General features: G+C 35.3%; 1 protein-coding gene across 1 annotated transcript in view; it reads right to left on the minus strand.

The window, feature by feature from the left end:
- Nucleotides 1–19,583, minus strand: part of ADAM10 (ADAM metallopeptidase domain 10) — a 144,598-nt gene that overhangs the window by 31,117 nt on the left and 93,898 nt on the right. The window contains exons 6-9 of the mRNA XM_010836817.1: nucleotides 14,879–15,028; nucleotides 10,965–11,057; nucleotides 7,996–8,179; nucleotides 263–426 (exon numbers count right to left, since the gene is read on the minus strand). Coding sequence (XP_010835119.1) covers nucleotides 263–426; nucleotides 7,996–8,179; nucleotides 10,965–11,057; nucleotides 14,879–15,028 — 591 coding nt within the window. The remainder of the gene's footprint in view (nucleotides 1–262; nucleotides 427–7,995; nucleotides 8,180–10,964; nucleotides 11,058–14,878; nucleotides 15,029–19,583) is intronic.

Here is a 19,583-nt window from a genome sequence, read left to right on the forward strand (position 1 = left end):
TCCAAGGTCAGGAGTGAATGAAAGAGACAAAATTCCTGCCTTTGTATACTTCTGGCACTGTTGTGCTTATTTTCTTATTTTAATTACAAGCATTCTATTTTCCTCCTTTTCAGTACTATGGTCAAGTACATTACTATGTTTTGACATATAAAAACTAAGCATTCATGTGGACTTGTTTTCACTGTAAACAGTATCAACAAAAATTACACAACATGAAAGACCAGCAACTTAAAAAAAACCCTAATAATTAGGCAATACTTACCGGAGATCCAAAGTTATGTCCAACTTCATGAGCAAACGTAATGTGAGAGACTTTGGGGGGTACGTGAGACCCATAGTTCTGAACAGTAATAATTCCAGTGTTTAAAGACTTCTTCTTACCATCTGAATAGAGCTTACTTTTTTCACATATTCCTCCAGAGCTTCCTAAGTCAAAACAAAAAATGGCTAAAATTAGCATCTTCCCCCCTCCAAATAATTCTCTAATATATGCCATATTAACTTGAAACATTTTATATGTATTTTGAGTCCAAACTTGGTACATAGATATATCAAGTTCTAAAAAGTTTCTTTGGTCCATGATTAGAAAGTCAAGCAAATAAAAATTTTAATGGCACAAATAAATTCTCAGGATTGAATACAAAGCCCTTATAAAATGTTCCTCTTCATAACCAAAATGTTTCCAAATTTTTACTCCTCTTAATTTAGCAAAACAAATATTTAAGATTCTGTTAAATTTAAATATTTCAGCATTTACACTGGGTCTTTTTCATTTTTCAAGAAGAAAACTTATATTTAAGTTAAATGAAAGCTGACAAAATATTCTCAAGGAGATGCTAAGAAAGTAACTTCTACAAATAATAATAGTGATGGACAGGAGTATGTGATTCATGTCCTAAAAGACAACATACTATATACTCTTTAAAAAGAAAAAAGTAGTGGAGGCTAGGGTGTGGAGGAAATAGCCTGATAGAGGTACAAACTTCAAGTTGTAAAATGAATAAAGTCTGAGGATCTAATGTGTAACACATGATGACTATAGCTGAAAATGTGGTATTATATAAATTAAATTTGCTAAGAGAACAGAAGTTAAACATTCTCACACACACACACACACACACATACCACACACACACACACAAATGTAAATATGTGAGGTGATGGATGTATTAAACTTGGTGGGGGGAATCATGCATTCACAATGCATACAAATATCAAATCACATTGTATACTTTAAATATCTTACAATTTTGTCAATTATATCTCAATAACACTCAAAAAATGTCAAGTAGGTAAAAGAAAAAAGGAACGAAGGACAGAAAGTGGGAAGGGAGAAAAAGCAAATGTGGTAACATGCTGCTGCTGCTGCTAAGTCGCTTCAGTCGTGTCTGACTCTGTGCGACCCCATAGACGGCAGCCCACCAGGCTCCCCCATCCCTGGGATTCTCCAGGCAAGAACACTGGAGTGGGCTGCCATTTCCTTCTCCAATGCGTCAAAGTGAAAAGTCAAAGGGAAGTCGCTCAGTCGTGTCCAACATGTTAACTGATTAATTTATCAGGCATTCACTACACTACTCTTGCAACTTTCAGGCAAGTTTGACTTTTTTTCCAAAATAGGTTCAAAAAACTCAATTATGATTTCCCAACATGTCTTGAAGATATTTTCAAATTTTAGTCTTCATTTTTCACTTGTATGATACATATGAAACCATTTTGTAGTTCATCTGTTCATTTACAGTTCCTAAACTTCAGAGCTTAATACCAACATGAAAGTGTTTTCACATCTAAATGCAGTTAATTTTAGAAATTAAAAAAAAGAACATCAGCAAATTAGAAAATCCTTGTTTTTACATACACTGCACTGAGACAATCACAGTATTTTAAATAACTAATAAAGACTTTCAGGGAGAAGTACTTTGGTTTACATTCACATTTTAAGAGATTATTTGCATTTTTTCATTAAAATGCAATCAAATGGATTAGGATATTCTGATAAATGATCTAATTATTTCAAATTAACTTTCTACACACAAAGTTACAAACAAATTACATTTTTAAAAGTCTAACATTTATAATCTCTGATAAAGTATATAATAGGAAAGCAATTAAAAAAAGATGTGCAAGATATGCTATATTTCAAATGCATAACCAATAAGAAGGCTGAATGTGGCAGCCTGGATGGGAAGGGGGGTTTGGGAGAGAATGGATACATGTATATGTACGGCTGAGTCCCTTTGCTGTCCACCTGAAACTATCACAACATTGTTAATCGATTATACCTAAATACAAAAGTTCAAAAAAAAAAAGATATCCAAGAATAGCAAGACGCTACAACTGTTGCCTTGTTCCTTTTAATATTAGAAAGTACAGGAAAACATATCATAAATTTAATGACTGTTATGATACAATTCAAGAAACTGAAATGATAATGTGCTTTCACAGAAAACTAAACTTAAAGACTAAGTCATATATGCAGATTTTAAAGGGCAAAGGATTGAGAACCTTTATATTTAATATTTACTATGTTTTCTACACAGAAAACTGAATAGAAAGATAACAGCAAATGACTTACAAATATTTAATATATTCTCTTAATCTACTTTTACTTTTGGAATCCGAAGGACTGTATCACTATTCTAGAAACTAGAAAATATATAAATAAGCATTCTGTATGTAATAATTACAGTCTATATATTATAGTTTTAAGTAAGTAGCAAATTAACATCCTGCCTTATCGAAGATGTGTCATATGCAAATTGGTCCAGTGCTGTACTGTCAGACTTGAATTAAGCACAGAAGATTCCACACTGCAAATCTTTATCAGTTAAAAAAAAAAGTAAACAGCACATATTAAAAACTCCAATAATGCAATTCCTATATTTTTAAGGTCTATCTAATTTAAGGAAAGATAATGCATAAATTTGAGTATAGTCTTCTGAAATATAGTCTTTTTAATTCATATCTAGTTTAATATATTTAACTGCTTTTGGTTTCAATAACTATTGCTTATCTGGAAAGTTTGCTATTTTTATAGACTAACAGCATATGTCAGAATAATTCAGTTATACAGAAAGAAATACAATACTATGTCTAACTTTATTAGTTGTGATTTAACTTTTTAAATACTGCAACAATTTTTGATATGCCCGAAACTCAATTAATGATGTTATAAATACCTACAGCTAAGTCATAACTCAAGTTCAGTAACTGCTTTACATTGTAAATTTAAAAGTTTACTACATACAGTCATCACTGAAAAATACAAATTATGAATAACAGTGATGGATGGATAACTTAAAGACCAACAAAGAAACAGAAACATTTTTCTATCTACAAGATAGTCTGAGGGCTAGTCACAGAATATCAGTCCTAAACTTGTTAAAACAATTCCCCAAAAGAAAAAAATTATAAAATGTACAAGGGTAAATTTAATACCTTGAAAGAATCCATAAATACAGTTTTGATGTGAGCAGGCCTAAACATCTACAACAATAGTAGCATGCTGACCATTCAACATTAATCTGAGCAGTAATTCTGAAGCAAAAATTAGTATACTGCCAGACAGGTTCTAAACTAGAAAAACAGAAAAGAAGATCTCTACCAAATGAAATGTCCCCCAAAATGTTCTTCATAAATAGTCAGAGGAATACTCAAAGGTTCAGGACTGGCTCTGCAGATGAATTTCACAGTCCGCCTTCTTCAGTGACCTGGCAAACTGAGACTATATTCACTGGGTTAATTGATAACAGTAAGGTGGGTAACAGATGAGCAGAATATGGCCTTAATAAAACAAAGACCCCCTCAAAAATCATGTTAGAAGGGTGTAGCAAATTAAGTACAACAAAGGGCTATCTAATATAAAGAATTTACTTTGTGAAGGAACTGACATTTCAGTCTCTAAATAAAAGGCTGCTGCTGCTGCTGCTGCTGCTAAGTTGCTTCAGTCGTGTCTGACTCTGTGCAACCCCATAGACGGCAGCCCACCAGGATCCCCCATCCCTGGGATTCTCCAGGCAAGAACACTGGAGTGGGTTGCCATTTCCTTCTCCAATGCATGAAAGTGAAAAGTGAAAGTGAAGTCGCTCAGTTGTGTCCGACTCTGCGACCGCATGGACTACAGCCCACCAGGCTCCTCCGTCCATGGGATTTTCCAGGCAAGAGTACTGGAGTGGGGTGCCATTGCCTTCTCCTAAATAAAAGGCTACTACCTGCTTAACACAAAACTTTGCTTATAAAAAGAGAAGTTTAATCTTTCCAGTTTCTTATTCAAGACTAACTTTGTTTTGGAGACCAGACTCCTCCCTTTTTAGCACTCCCTTCTAGGTCCTGTATGATTTCACATGGAAGCCTCCAAGTTAGCCCAGTTTACGAGCTGTTTCTACTTATTATGGAGTTAGGGCAGGAGGAACTGTTTTTCTTACTAAAAGGAAACTGAAGGCAGAACCCAACCACATTAAGAAATTTTAAGAAAACAAATAAAAAGTAGCATAAAAAAACACTAAAACACAAGAAACATTATTGGAATGTTTCAACCCTCATTGTTTTTTCCACCTTAACTCAGTCAATAAAGAGGACTACAGCTAGTAATTTGAGTAACTATCCTGTGAAAATTAACACAACAGTATCACAACAAAATTCTTTTCACTACTATATATTTGAATAGTGAAAACAGCTGCAGAATTAAATGAAATTAATACAATAATAAATAAATAATACAATAAATAATACCATAGAAATTAATTAGGTCAAATAAAAATGAAAAAGGTTAAGAAAAGCAACAGACCACAAGCTGAACAGATCAGCTATAAAATACTATTGCAAAAAATTAGGCTAAAACTAGCATTACTAAGATTTGCATACAGAAATATTAAGTCACAAAGGAAAGGCAAAGACAGAAGAAATTACAATGAAAAGTAAACAAGCTGAAACAACATGATTTACCTGAATTTACAGAGACAGAAGAGACAAGGACCCAGTACACTAGCTCCCAATGCAGAGCTCTTCTCTTTATCTCATGACAATTACCCAAAACGATGCCTAAATTCTAGTCAGACACGACTGAAGCAACTTGGCATACATGAGAGCATGACTCCTCTCTTTTAAGAAAGAAGGAAACAGATTCTATCTCTACTTAGATTCAGGAAACATTTCAACTGCTTCTTGGAAATGTCTTAGAGAGATAAAGGTAGGATGTTACATTATAATAATACCGAGAAAAATAACTACCAAATGCACAAAACGTGGAACCAAAAGGTCCAGATTCTAGGTTCTTTGTGGTACTGGGTTGTAATCCAACTTTCCTCGTCTGTATAATGGAGGAAATAACACCTATACATCACAAGGGAACTGAATTAATTAGTAAGAGCAAATACATAAAGTTGCTTATAAAAACAAAATGCAAACCAAATAAACTCAGTTCAGGTAGTCTAAGGACAAAGGGAAATGAAGAAGAAAGCTATCAGGGCAGGTATCCTATTTTAGAAAAAGTTGTGTCAAAGGAACAAAGACCCCTTCTCTTTCCCACTCTGGCCCCATTCTTCCGTCCCTGCCTAGCTGTTCCCCCAGAAGCTCCTAGAAAAAGGCTTGTGAGAGCTGGAGATGGGATTTAAACACAGATTAAAGGAAGAAGGCATCAGATGAAAAACAACAACAAAAATACAAGTAATGTGGCCTAGCATTCTCAAACCAGAACTATCTACTGTCACTTCAATAAAATAAACAGTACTTCATCAATTAAGTGGTCTAGATATCACAAACTAGACAGAAAAACTAACTGTCCCCCAAACCCTAGTTCAATCATGAGAAAAACATCAAACACACTACGACAGAGGGGCATCCAACAATATCCCTGACCAATACGCCTCAAAACTGTCAAGGTTATAAAAAATAAGAAAAGTCTGAAAAATCATCACAGCTAGGAGGAGACTAAAGAGAAATGACAATTAGATGTATGGTTGTATCCTGGACAAGATCCTGGAATGGGAAAAGGACCTGATCTGAGTAAGAAATCTGAATAAACTATGGGATGATTTTAGTTAACAATAATGTACCTATTATTACATTAATGTAATAATTAATGTTAACAATAATGTACCATGTAATACTGGTTCATTAAGTGTAACAAATGTATCATTCTAATGTAAGCTGTTATAAAACAGAAAGGTAGGGGAGATAACACTCTATACTATCTGCTCAATTTTTGTATAAATTTAAAACTGTTCTAAATACATAGTCTTTTTTTTTAAGTAGACATGCAGATATCTGAATATTCAGAAAAACTTAACCAAGCTCTCTCAGAACCACTACATTCTTAATGAACAACAGTCTGGAGTTGAAAATACAAAATGGCATGAAGTTTTTAGTCTGAGACCATCTAATCATTTGCCCAGGAGAGATTTTGTGAGCAAACATATTAATATGCTGGTTTTCAAACTTTAGAATGCATCAGAATCACCTGGAGGGCTTCTTCAGACAAAGACTGATGGGCTCCACACCACCCAGAATTTCTGATACAGTAGACCTGAGTGAGGCCCATAAATTTACATTCCTAACAAGTTCCCAGGTAATATGGATGCTGCTAGTCCATGGAGCACAGTTAAAGAACCACCATATTAACCACAATATATAAAGACAAACCAAATGAATCCTTGAGTTTCTATAGTACTTACTGATGAATAAGAAGGGATTAAAAACATTGTGATAAAATTATCCAACTAATCTTTTTCCCAAGCAGGGAAAAAGAAATTTCAGCATATACAAGTTATAAAATACGTGAATTATCACAGGAAAGAGCGAGACATACAATCTGCTGACAATGCAAGTAACACAAAACCAACACAGATCACTTTAAGGGACAAATATCCAAAAATGCCGTAGTATATAATACATGCAGCCTATGACATAAACATGTATTTTAATGACAGCAGGGATTGGGTACACTTCAAAATGTGGCAGAGAAACAAAAGCTTTGGAACCTGTAAAAAGGATATTCACTGCTGGTTTTAAAAAAAGAGCAAAATATATAAGAGGAAAACTATAGTACTAAAGATGTTAAAATATAAATAAAAAATCAAAGAGTAAATTAAGAATAGAAGAGCCTGTCTTACCCCATATAAAGCTGAAGTTGATTCTTTTAAAAAGATATATCAAAAGGAGAAACTGCTGTTTACAGCTCAGAAGATTATGGACTACTCATCAAATCCTATATGGCAAATTTATATTCAAAGAGTCGGGGATTCTTTCTACTTAATAAATTTGCATTTCTCTAAACTAGGCTACTGAACCTATTATACCGTAAATGACAGATCCCCACTGGACCGCAGTAGAAAGGAGATTATCCTATTCCAGCTTTCTCAATGATAGTGGCTTTCATGGCTAAGGTAGACACCAGCAGAATGTGGGTCCATGCAGTCAACCAATGGAGCTATGGGTCCTGGGGTCTCCTACTCTCATCTCTTTTCAGGCAGTCTCTTTGACTTTTGTTAAAATAAAGGCTAGAAATAAAATAATGATAGTAAAGGTAGTCTTTCTTTTTCTTCCCACCTGCTGTTCTTGAGCAGGATTTCTCTGCATTTTATCTCACTGCAGAACAAAAGCAAGAACATAATTTTCCCTTGTTGACTCTAAGAACCTCTCCCCAACCCCCATCCCATTAATTAATTACATTAACTTTTGTGGAACAATTAGCATTCTGCTTTTTAGTTTCAGAGATAAGTACCACTTTTCCCCATAAAATTATTTATTTCAGCCACTGAAGGTACAATACCAAATGTCAGGCTATCTCCCTGTCAGTACTCATGTAATTCATTTCAAAATAAAAAGCTGCTTCATCTATTTTTCCATTTACATTTATGCTTATGAATTTTACCTAACTTGACCTGTACAAATGAAAATACTATACGGGCATCACTTTCTCCTATACTTTGTAAAATTCAATCCATCATGAAACTGCTTTTCATTCCAAGTAGTAAGTCAAGACATATTTAGATAGACTACCTGAAGGTGCTCCAACCCACGCCAGACCAAGGACACCATCATCAAAATCTCGATCTGTGAAAACGTAGGCCAAACAGTAGTCATCATGATTCTGCTCAGAATTCAGCTCCAGAAACTTCTCCACACCAATATTTGGAAAACGGAATGGATTTGTAGGGTCCTTCTCATCAGCAGTTGTGTTGATCTAAAACCCACAAAACAATGATTTTAATAAGCAGCTAATGTTAGCAGAGTTTTAGCAAAAGTAGTATCCACTACTTAGTCAATTTTTTTTTTTTAAGTAGCCATGAGGATATCTGAAGATTTAGAAAAATTTGACCAAGCTGGACAATAGCCCAAAGAAGTTGGGGCTAAATTAATGCTTCTACAATTATTCCCACTTCCTCCACCCCATAGCTGATCATAGACACCAAAAAGAAAAAAAAAAAAAATGGAAAGACAAGGCAGGGGAATTAAAACTGAGTATCTTACATTTCTGAGCAAATTTTTACCCCTTTCCTGAACACTTGGGATGAAAAAACAAGTTCTGCTTTCAGAATTTCTAATAAGGAAGTACAGTTTCTCAAATTTAATCATTTGATCAGTTGATCTACATATGGTGATAAGTAAAGGATATAAAACCCTATATTTCACCTAATTAGCAGAACATAAAATAGATATTAAATCCAAGACTGTCAATTCAGCAGACAAATCATATTCCTGGTTCTACTTGCCTAGGAAATCATGAGTCAAGCCCAACTAGCTTCAAGTTCAATTTTTTTCCCTGTTTAAGAATTTTTTTTCTTTGCCCATTTGTGTCTCTATTTCAAGCTGAGTTCCTCCAGAATGTTTACTTCAACACTTTATCTACTACACTCTTGGGGCAGGTTTCTCTTATACAATGTGAAGAATAATCAATTCTGATACCAAACTTCACCAAACAAAAGCTTTTATTTATGAGTCATTTCTTTTCAGAGACCTCTGCCTATCTTTTGAAGTCCTAGAACAATTTGATTTTCTCCAAGTAAGAGAACTACATATAAGACTTTTGATAGAGAATAAAAAGGAATATATATGAGAATAAACATTGCTTAGAAGGCAAATCTCAGTCTACTGAAAATATCAGTGATAAGGTAAGGCTATTACAGTCAATAAAATGAAAACTACAGGTCTTTTTATGATCCACATCTTTCAGTAAAACCAAGGGGTTTTCAAACAGGGTGGCAGAAATCCCTTGAGGGTAACTGCCCAAGGACAGATATGAGAACATCTGGTTTATCCATTAACAATTAATCAAAACAATCAGTTATGGTCATATAACACACACACGCACAAATCCCAAAACAAGAATACTATGTATTGTTAAGTAGCCCATGCTTAGAGACATGCTACATATTGCTTTTCCCCACAAAACACAGAAATGAAATTCTGATATTTCTATAATATCGGCTATAAATAAAAACTACATCTAAATTTTAGTTACCTATATTAAAAATGGAATGATGAATATTTAAATATGTGCTTATAAAATATAAATTTCAAATTATTTAATGGGTCACAAACTTCAACTGATGAGATTTTAAACTAAAGTTTTAATCTTGATTAAAGGCTGGAAAAACAACCAACTGCCACATTACCCTTTTATATTACATGTGTTTCTTCATAATGCAAATTATTTTACTCAAAAAAATGTACCTTACTAAAACTTCTTAAGGTGTTCTCTATTTTTCACTACTTTGCATTTTATTCCTCTGTCTACTGAACAGCAATGTTTATATCACTTATCACTTTTATTTGCTCATTTAAATGTTTATATCACTCTCAAAATACATGAAAGCAACTGATTACAGTTCTATCTATAAACCATATTCCACCTTAAGACAACTCAATGTAGTATTTAATCATGTCACTTTTAAAAGTAAAGACCACTTTCAGCTATTTTAAAAAATATATTACACATGTATTCTAAAACTATAATCTAGTCAACCATATTTTAAGAAATATAAAGAATTCTCTATGGGAAATTCCCTGGAGATCTAGTTGTCAAAACTCAGTGCTTTCACTGAGAGGGCTAGGGTTCAATCCCTGGTTGGGGAACTAAAATCCTCCAAGCTGCATAGTGAGGCCAAAAATAAATAAATACATAATTTAAAAAAATTTAAAACCATTAAAATTTTTATTAAAAATAAAGAAGTTCTGTGGAAAGTACTTTTGTAAAATGATGACTTTTAAAACATGGGTTATCTAGCTTATAAACTCAGATTCCTAAAAGCTATATATTTTGAAAGAATTCATATTTAGAAAATGTTTGAAACAGTCCAATTTTGTTAATAATTGAGTATTTACTTATTAACAATTTATAACACTAAAACTAAGAATCAGCATTTCTCAAAATGTGTACTGCAATTCTTTGGCGTCTCAGATGATGTTAATACAAAAAAGGCTAAATGAGCTTAGAAATGTATGGATTTCTTTCCCAAAGGATTTTTCAAAACCTGGAATACATTAGTGTGCACTGTTAAATTTCAAGAGGAAATAGAATTAAGTGTTTCTCCAACTTCCAATTTTACTTAACCACTGTATCTATCCTTCCCTCCACTGGAGCATCAAATGGGACACATTCTAAAATATACTTTATAAGGAAAATCTACAGAACTACAGAAACTGGGGAAAATGTCAAGTACCGAATCTCTAGTTACTAGAGCACTTTATAAGTAGTATGTTAATCAGACAAACAGAAAACAGTACTTTATACCATACTTCTTCTACAGTCCAGATTAAAGCTCTATAGATTTCATTCTTAAATCATAAGTCCGGGTATCCCCTCTGTGATCATGTACAACCCAAGAGTAAAGATAACCTGTATTAGTAAATACAATTTAAATTATTTAATGCATAAAGATGAAATAAAAAGCAAGCATTTTCATTTCGTAAACATGATCCTTATTGTTTCTCTTTTTTAATGTTAACTATTGAAATTCCTTACTTACTCTTATGCGTTTCACCATGAAACTGATGTTACGGATTCCAGAGAAGTCTGTTGTCTGGTAAATTGTGTCAATTGCTTTAACATGACTGGATATCTATTGATTTTTTTAAAAAAGAAAAACATTTTAGGGGCAATGTTGAAATGTGAAAAAGACTGTGAATTTCCATTTTCCAAATCAAGAATTATTCATATTCTACCACATTCAAATTTTAAAATGTAAATATCATATACTAGATGAAAGGATGAAAAAGATTAGTGAGCTGGAACTGAGAAGAGAAATTGAATGACTCTCCCGACTTTTCTCTGGCCAAAACCAAACATGCACTCTTGCCTCGGTCATATAAAACTTTGTTTCCTCAATTCATCCTGCAATGTCATACTTCCATGCCTTTTCACATGCTGCTGCCTTATACCTAGGGTTTTACTCCTTAGACTCAATTCAAACATATTCTGTGAATATCTCCCTGTTAGTATCAGAGCACTCAGTCATCCTCTGACTCAGTCTTACCACTGCTGCACTGGTACACATTCTGTTAAGTTTTGTCCACCACTTACTATGTAGTAGGCACTGGGCTTCCCTGGTGACTCAGTGGTAAAGAACCCACTTGCCAATGCAGGAGACACAGATTTGGTCCCTAGGTTGGGAAGATGCCCTGGAGAAGGAAATGGCAACCCATTCCAGTATTCTTGCCTGGGAAATCCCATGGATGGAGGAGCCAGGCAGGCTATAGCCCATGGGGTCGAAAAAGCATGGAAGATGACTTAGCAACTAAATAACAACAAAGACACCGTATTAGGTGCTGGAGGTATAGTGGTAAACAAAACTGAGAAGATCCCTATAAATTTATAGAGATTTACTTTAGAGAGAGGAGAAAGGGAAAGAAGTAATACAAATATAAACAATATACATTCAGATTTTGCTAAAACTGAGAGAGACAAGCAGAGTGACAGAACACAGAAAGATCCTCTTTTTACCTAGCTGACTCCCAACTTAACTCTCTGGCTTCTAAATCACTATATATGAACCTTCCCATCTTCATTTACAAAAAGCACTCCTGCTACCACTTATGTGAAAATATGCATGCATATATAGTTTCAAAACTATTTTCAAAGAAATTATATAAACATAGAACAGCCAAGTAGAAGCATTACCAATTTAAAAAGTAGCCCAGTTTGCCACACATTGATAAAGAACAGCATAACACTGTTGGTAAAGTCCATTAGAAATCTGTGCTACCTACACTCAGCTTGGTTTAGTGATCCCTTATCCAACTCTCTGTTCTTTCTCCACCCCAAACATTGGCGGTTCAAACACTTCTCCACAGATGACTAATTAGATATCTTAGTTTACTGAGAGTTCATCTTGAGTTCCTGCTCTTTTAACCTTCAAACTTTTCTATCTTTATCCATTTCTATCTTCCTCAAATGGTAATTCTTCCTTATGGAGTAACTTTCTTTTATTCTTAACCCCAATCCTTACTGGATCTTCAAGAACATTGTCTTACATCAATTTTTCTTTTTCATATCTTACACTGCTTCTTCACTGGATCATGTTCCTCTTCTGACCAACTTCTCGTGTGTCCCCCTTTCACTCAAATATTCCATATTATTCTTGTGAAGTGAAGTCGCTCAGTCATGTCTGACTCTTTGCGCCCCATGGACTGTAACCTACCAGGCTTCTCCATCCATGGGATTTTCCAGGCAAGAGTACTGGAGTGGGTTGCCATTTCCTTATTCTTAAACCACCATATTTCTGGTTTTTCACATCTCTTGAAACCCTAACTGTTCCTGCCAACCAATTCCTTATTGTTCACAATGTTTTCACCCACATAACTTTACTGAAAGCTTGCTTAAAGCACGTCAACAATCTTCTGATAACTAAGTCAACTAATATTTATAATCATTCTTTCTTTTTTTCAGCATTCAGTTCAGTCAGGCAGTTCAGTTACTCAGGCATATCCAACTCTTTATTACCCCATGGACTACAGCACACCAGGCTTCCCTGTCCATTACCAACTCCCAGATATTGCTCAAACTCATGTCCATTGAGTTGGTGATGCCATCCAACCATCCAATGCCAGGCTTCCCTGCCCTTCACTATCTCCTGAAGCTTGCTCAAACTCATGTCCATTTAATCAGTGATGCCATCCAACCATCTCATCTTCTGTCGTCCCCTTCTCTTCCTGCCTTCAAACTTTCCCAGCATCAGGGTCTTTTTCACTGAGGTATAATCGACAAATTAAACGTAAGATATTTAAAGTGTACATCATGACAATTTGACAAACATACACATTGGGAAAGGATCCCTCCCATCAAGTTAATTAACACACTGAAGTCATTCTCTTTGATATCTCCAAATATGACACTACTGGCTATGCGTTTAATTTGAAACTTTTCTTATTCCTTGATTGATCCTACTTTATCTCCCACCTCTTTAACTATTACATTTTAGCCCATAGTTTCTCCTCCTCATCCTATTCACTATAAAGAGATTTTATCTCCCAGTTCCTTCCCTTTTGATTTCATTCTCTCCCTTTCATTCTCTTTCCTTGTTTTAACTCTCTCTTAAACCCTTAAATTCCATGCAGAAAGCTCAAGGCTAACCTCTCCCATGCTCCAATTCTATATTTTCAATACCCTAAAGGGACAATCAGGTACATGGGTTTTTAAAACATGTCTAAAAGTAAGTTCATTACCACCAACAAAACAAGTTCACCATTTGTACTAATGACACCTCCACCATCTCAGTCTCAAATCCTTAGACTCAAAATGCATTCATCAAATTCAATGGATACCTTCAAAATGAAGGGTATTTTGAAGAGTATCTCCAAAAAATTTATACTTTAATAAGGCTTTTTCCAGTAGTCATGTATGGATGTGAGAGTTGGACTATAAAGAAAGCTGAGCACCGAAAAATTGATGCTTTTGAACTGTGGTGTTGAGAGTCCATTGGACTGCAAGGAGATCCAGTCAGTCCATCCTAAAGGAAATCAGTCCTGGGTGTTCATTGGAATGACTGATGCTGAAGCTGAAACTCCAATACTTTGGCCACCTGATGTGAAGAGCTGATTCATTTGAAAAGACCCTGGTGCTGGGAAAGATTGAAGGCAGGAGAAGGGGACGAGAAAGGATGAGATGGTTGGATGGCATCACAACTCAATGGACATGAGTTTGAGTAAATTCCAGGAGTTAGTGATGGACAGGGAAGCCTGGCATGCTGCATGCAGTCCATGGGGTCGCAAAGAGTCAGACACGACTGAGTGACTGAACTGAACTAAACTGAAGGGTTGAAAAGATACAAATGCAGATAATAGTGTAACTATAGAGTGGGCTTCTCTGGTGGCTCAGACAGTAAAGAATCTGTCTGCAATGTGGGAGGACCTGGGTTCTATCCTTGGGTGGGGAAGATCCCTCAGAGGAGGGCATGGCAACCCACTCCTGTATACTTGCCTGGAGAATCCCCATGGACAGAGCAGCCTAGTGGGCTACAGTCCACAGGGTTGTAAAAATTCAGACACAACTGAGCAACTAAGCACACAGCACACAGAGTGTTAAGTATAATGAGAATACAGAATAGAAATTAAATACTCTTATTAGGATTCTTCTACCTTTCTCTCCTTTAAGACCACAAATGATAATCTGACCCTCTTTTCAAAGCTAAGCTCCAGTGCCATCATCTTCTTCATGAAATCATTGTCTTAAATCTCTCTTTTGAACGACACTAAAATATCCTAACTGGTCTTTCAGTTATTTGTGTTCTTATCTTACATATTTTATCACATCACAACTGAAAATACATACTCTTTACTTTTCCAAAATGAGATATGCACTAACTTTAACTTTTAGAGGAAAACACAGGTACAATGAAACAATATGAGAATATCAAAACTAAAATAGTAGCAAAATTATAGATACCTGGGCAATCACAGCTTCTCGTGTTCCGTAATATTTAAAGAACAGATGATCAGTCTGAATATAAAGTTGACAAGTATTTTTTTCAGCTACAGTTGTACGTTTTTTCCTCAGGAGTTCTGGACCATTAATAGCATGTTCTTCTTGAGGTGTCTATATGTCAAAAGAGTTATTTCTGATCATTAGCATGTTTCACTATCATAATTTATATAATCAATGATATACATTTTAAACAACTTCATTTTCTACTTCATATGTAAGACCGTAGGTTATTTCCTCACTGTTAAAAATTCCTAAACAGCACTTTCAGTCTCGTAACGTTCTACTTTATAGATGATTTATTTATTCAAACAATTCTTTAACTTTGAAACATTTTCAAAACATACCATTTAATATGTAATCATGTGTGTGTGTGTGTATACACATAAAGCAAGTCTTACAGTAGTCTATAATACTTTGACATCTTCCTCTACCAATCTATCACCCAGCTGTGTCAAATTTAGCATCTAAGTACTTAGGGCATCTGCCCACATTACCTCTAGTCCATCACATTAGCCCAAGCCACCATCACTTACTACCTAGAGTACTGCACTAAGAGTGATGGGAATCCATCTCTGTCCATGGCTGATCTTCAATCTGATCTTCAAACTGCAATCTCTTCAAAACACGATTTTGAAAATATTACCCATCTGCACCTGTATTTCAAATGACTTCCTATCACTCTAAGAATAAAATCATAAACCCTTTAGATGCACCACCTAGTCAACACTACAGACTTTGTTTACCTGTTCAGTTTTGTCCCATTCCACAGTACTTCACAGAGAGACCTTACAACACTACCCAACTCTAGCTCTCACTGCTACAGCTAAACAGAACTTCTTTCCAATCCTGCAACACGTCATCTGTATCCCTTCACAGTATTTTGCACATGGGGATACTGCCTTCCCTGATCTAGTCCACTTCTTTCTTCAGACTTAGCAAAGGTTAAATCACCCATACTACACCTCATAGAACCCTGGACCCATGTCCATCACAGTTAATCATGTGGTTATTCATCTTCTGTCCCCAGTCCACCACCATGACTTCAACCACTAGAATATGAGTTCTGGGAAGAAGAAATTATCTCTGTGTTTGCTTCTTACTATACTGCTAGCTGGCAACACACACTTCACAGGCAAATGGCAGACACTCAATAAGTATTTGTTTAAAGAAATAACACTGCTGTTAAATCTAAAGATTTAAGTATTTGCTGACATCTAAAAGCACCATGCTAAGTGAACTGTAATGACAGTAATTGAGAGTTCAACTTAAATTTTAAGCCACAATTCCAAATTTACACTCACATTTTATAATTTCCTTCTCCCTTGACAACTCCATGTTTGTTCTCTTAGTTACTGTCTTCATTGTACTTTTATCTATTTTCACTCAGTACATCATTCTAGGATGGCAGTTACTGTTTCAGCACATTCCATTGTCTTCTGGTTTCAACTGTTTCCAATGAGAAATGAGCTGTCATTTTTACTGCTGCTTCTTTGAAGGTGACTGGACTTTTTACTGGTTGTTTTTAAGAGTGTATCTTTTGGTCTTTAGACTTTTCTAATACTGTGTAAAGTATTATTTTCTTCATGAAAGATTTTTCCTGAACTAATAACAGGGTTTACTAAATTTGTTGTTTGATTTTCTCTGTCATATGTGGAAAATTCTCAGCCACTATCTGTCTCTACTTCACTCTCATTTTTTCTCCTTCTGAGATATCAATTATACATACTTTAGAACTTTCTGATATATCACTATGTCTCTTAAACTCATTTCTGTATTTTCTACCCATTTGTTTCCATGGTTTACTCTTTTTTCTTATGACATACTATCCAGGTCTAAGTTCACCAAATTCTTAGTTTCTGTTATTATATTTTTCAGTTCTAGAATTTCCATTAGGTTCTTCTGTTCACTTCCAATTTTCTGCTGAAATTTTTAATTTTGTCTTTATGTACTTGAATATATTAAAGTCTATCTATGTCTGATCATTTCATTATTCAGATACCTTTAGGTTGTTAACATGTCTGACACCTCAGCTATACCTTTTTGAGGGTGTACACCTGTCATTTATCTTTCTTTTTAAATTTCTATTTCTTATTTTTCGGTCGTGCCATACCATGAGGCATGTGGGATCTTTGACCAGGGATCAAAACCATCCTCCTTCTAGTGTCTTAACCACTGGACCACCAAGAGAGACCCTGTCATTTAATCCTGAATGACTAACGTTTGGTTAAGTAATTTTTTCCCTCTCTTCTACCATGTTGTCTCATTTGTTAATATGCTGATTATTCTGAACTCAGGGCTGGACAATGTACATGGAAAATCATAGACATAATCTGAGGCTTCAAGTAATGATATCTTTCTCAAGATCTATTAATATTTTCACTTCCGGCAAGCAATGAGGCTCGGTGTGTTAGTAATCCTCCATTACCTTAATTCAGTCAGAGATTAAGATGTGGTGAGAAACTCTAACCCCTGTGAGGGGAGGTAGAACACTTTCTGATTCACTTTCACTTCTAGAGAGCAGCCCTTCCTTCATTCACGATCTCAACATAAAGTCCCTAAACAGTATTTTTATCTTTAGCCTCAAGAACCTGGAGACTTCTACTCAGGAACTGGAAGATATAGCTAGAGAAAAAGTAGCCCAAAGTGTCAGGGTCACTTTCCTAAGTGTCCTTTTTCTCCCCCAAAGATCTGTCCCCACACTTTTTCAGAGCCCTGTTAATTCTCTAATGCCTTGAAACAAATACACACATATGCAAATACAAATATATATAAACACATTTTTGTAATATTCGTATTTTGAAGTCAGGTTGGTTTCTATTAGCTTTTCTAAGCAGGAGGACTACTTCTCTATTTTTGAAAACAATTCTTTGTCAATGTCATGTATTGTTAACATAGTCTCAGAGTTCATAGTCTTCACTGTAAGGTGTCCTTCACTCTTAATTTTCATATAGTGAAATATACCAATTTTTTAGTAGTCAACGATTTCATTCCTTATTAAAGAGTTTCTCTATCTCAAAATACAAAATATTTTTTAATATCTTCTTTTGTCAAGTGTCTTTTCAAACACTTTTGCCCATTTTTTAATTGAGGTTTATGTATTTCTTTTTAATTGAGTTCTTGGGCTTCCTCTGAGGCTCAGATGGTAAAGAATCCACCTGCAATGCAAAAGACCTGGGTTGGATCCCTAGGTTGGGAAGATCCCTTGGAGAAGGGAAAGGACCCACTCCAGTATTCTGGCCTGGAGAATTCCATGGATTGTATAGTCCATGTGGTTGCAAAGAATCAGACATGACTTTCACTTTCACTTTAAGAGTTCTTATTATATTCTGGAGAGGCCTTCTGTTAGATACACGTACTGTTGACATTTTGCTCACAGTCTGTGGCTTCTTTTTACATTTTCTTAACTATATCTTTTGAGAAGTTCTTAATTTAACAGAGTCAAACTTGTAATTTTGGGCTGGGGGGGGCAGCTATTTTTCTGTCCTAAGAAACTGTTTTCTATTCCAAAGTTGGAAAAATTTCTACGCTTTAATCTAGAAGTTTATGTTTTACCTTTATGCAGATTTATCATCAATTTTGTATAAGGTATAATGGTATAAACAGGCTTCCCAGGTGGCTCAGTGGGTAAAGAATCCACCTGCAATGCAGGAGACACAGGCAGATGTGAGTTCAATCCCCGGGTCGGTAAGATCCCCTAAAGAAGGGCACGGCAACCAACTCTAGTATTCTTGCCTGGAGAATCCCATGGACAGAGGAGCCTGGTGGCCTACAGTCCATAGGGTCACAAAGAGTCAGACGCAACTGAAGCACCTGAGCACACAGCACATAAGAGTATAAATTGAGGTTGTTGTTTTTTTTTTTTTTACAGTACTATTTGTCAGACCTTCCCTGATAGCTCAGTAGATAAAGAATCCGCCTGCAATGCAGAGGACGCCGATTTGATTCCTGGATCAGGAAGATCTGCTGGAGAAGGGAAAGGTTACCCACTCCAAGATTATTGGGCTTCCTTTGTGGCTCAGTTGGTAAAAAAATCTACCTGCAAATACAGGGACCTGGGTTCGATCCCTGGGTTGGGAAGATCCCCTGGAGAAGGGAAAGGCTACCACTCCAGTATTCTTGTCTGGAGAATTCCATGGACTGTATAGTCCATGGGGTTGCAAAGAGTCACATACAACTGAGTGACTTTCACTTTTACTTTCATTTGTGAGACCACTCTTCTGTCCTTTAAATTACTTTGGGACTTTTGTGAAATTTAACAGACCATTCGGATATGGACTCTCTATTCCATTCCATAACCTGTAATAAATCTATGCTGAGGTCAGGATGATACCATCTTGATGACTGCAGCTTTATAGTTAAGTCTCAAATTCAGGTAGTATAAGTCCTCTGGCTTTTGTTCTTTCTTGAAAATTGTTTTGCCTGTTCTAGGTCCTTTACATTTCCACATAACTTTGAAAATCTATTTGTTCATTACTAGCTAAATCCTCACGGGAGGATTATACCTGATTCCTTCATTATAATCACTATTCTCTTCTCTTTGTTTTCAGTAATTTTTGAATATATTAGTAACAGTTATTTTAAAGTCCTTGTATGGTAATGCCTGTAATTTCTAGTCTGTTTCTACCTGGTTGTTTTTTTTGTCCTGATCGTGGATCACATATTTCAA

The sequence above is a fragment of the Bison bison genome, unplaced genomic scaffold (assembly GCF_000754665.1).
Source record: "Bison bison bison isolate TAMUID 2011002044 unplaced genomic scaffold, Bison_UMD1.0 scf7180017864066, whole genome shotgun sequence".
Classification (NCBI taxonomy): Eukaryota; Metazoa; Chordata; class Mammalia; order Artiodactyla; family Bovidae; genus Bison; species Bison bison.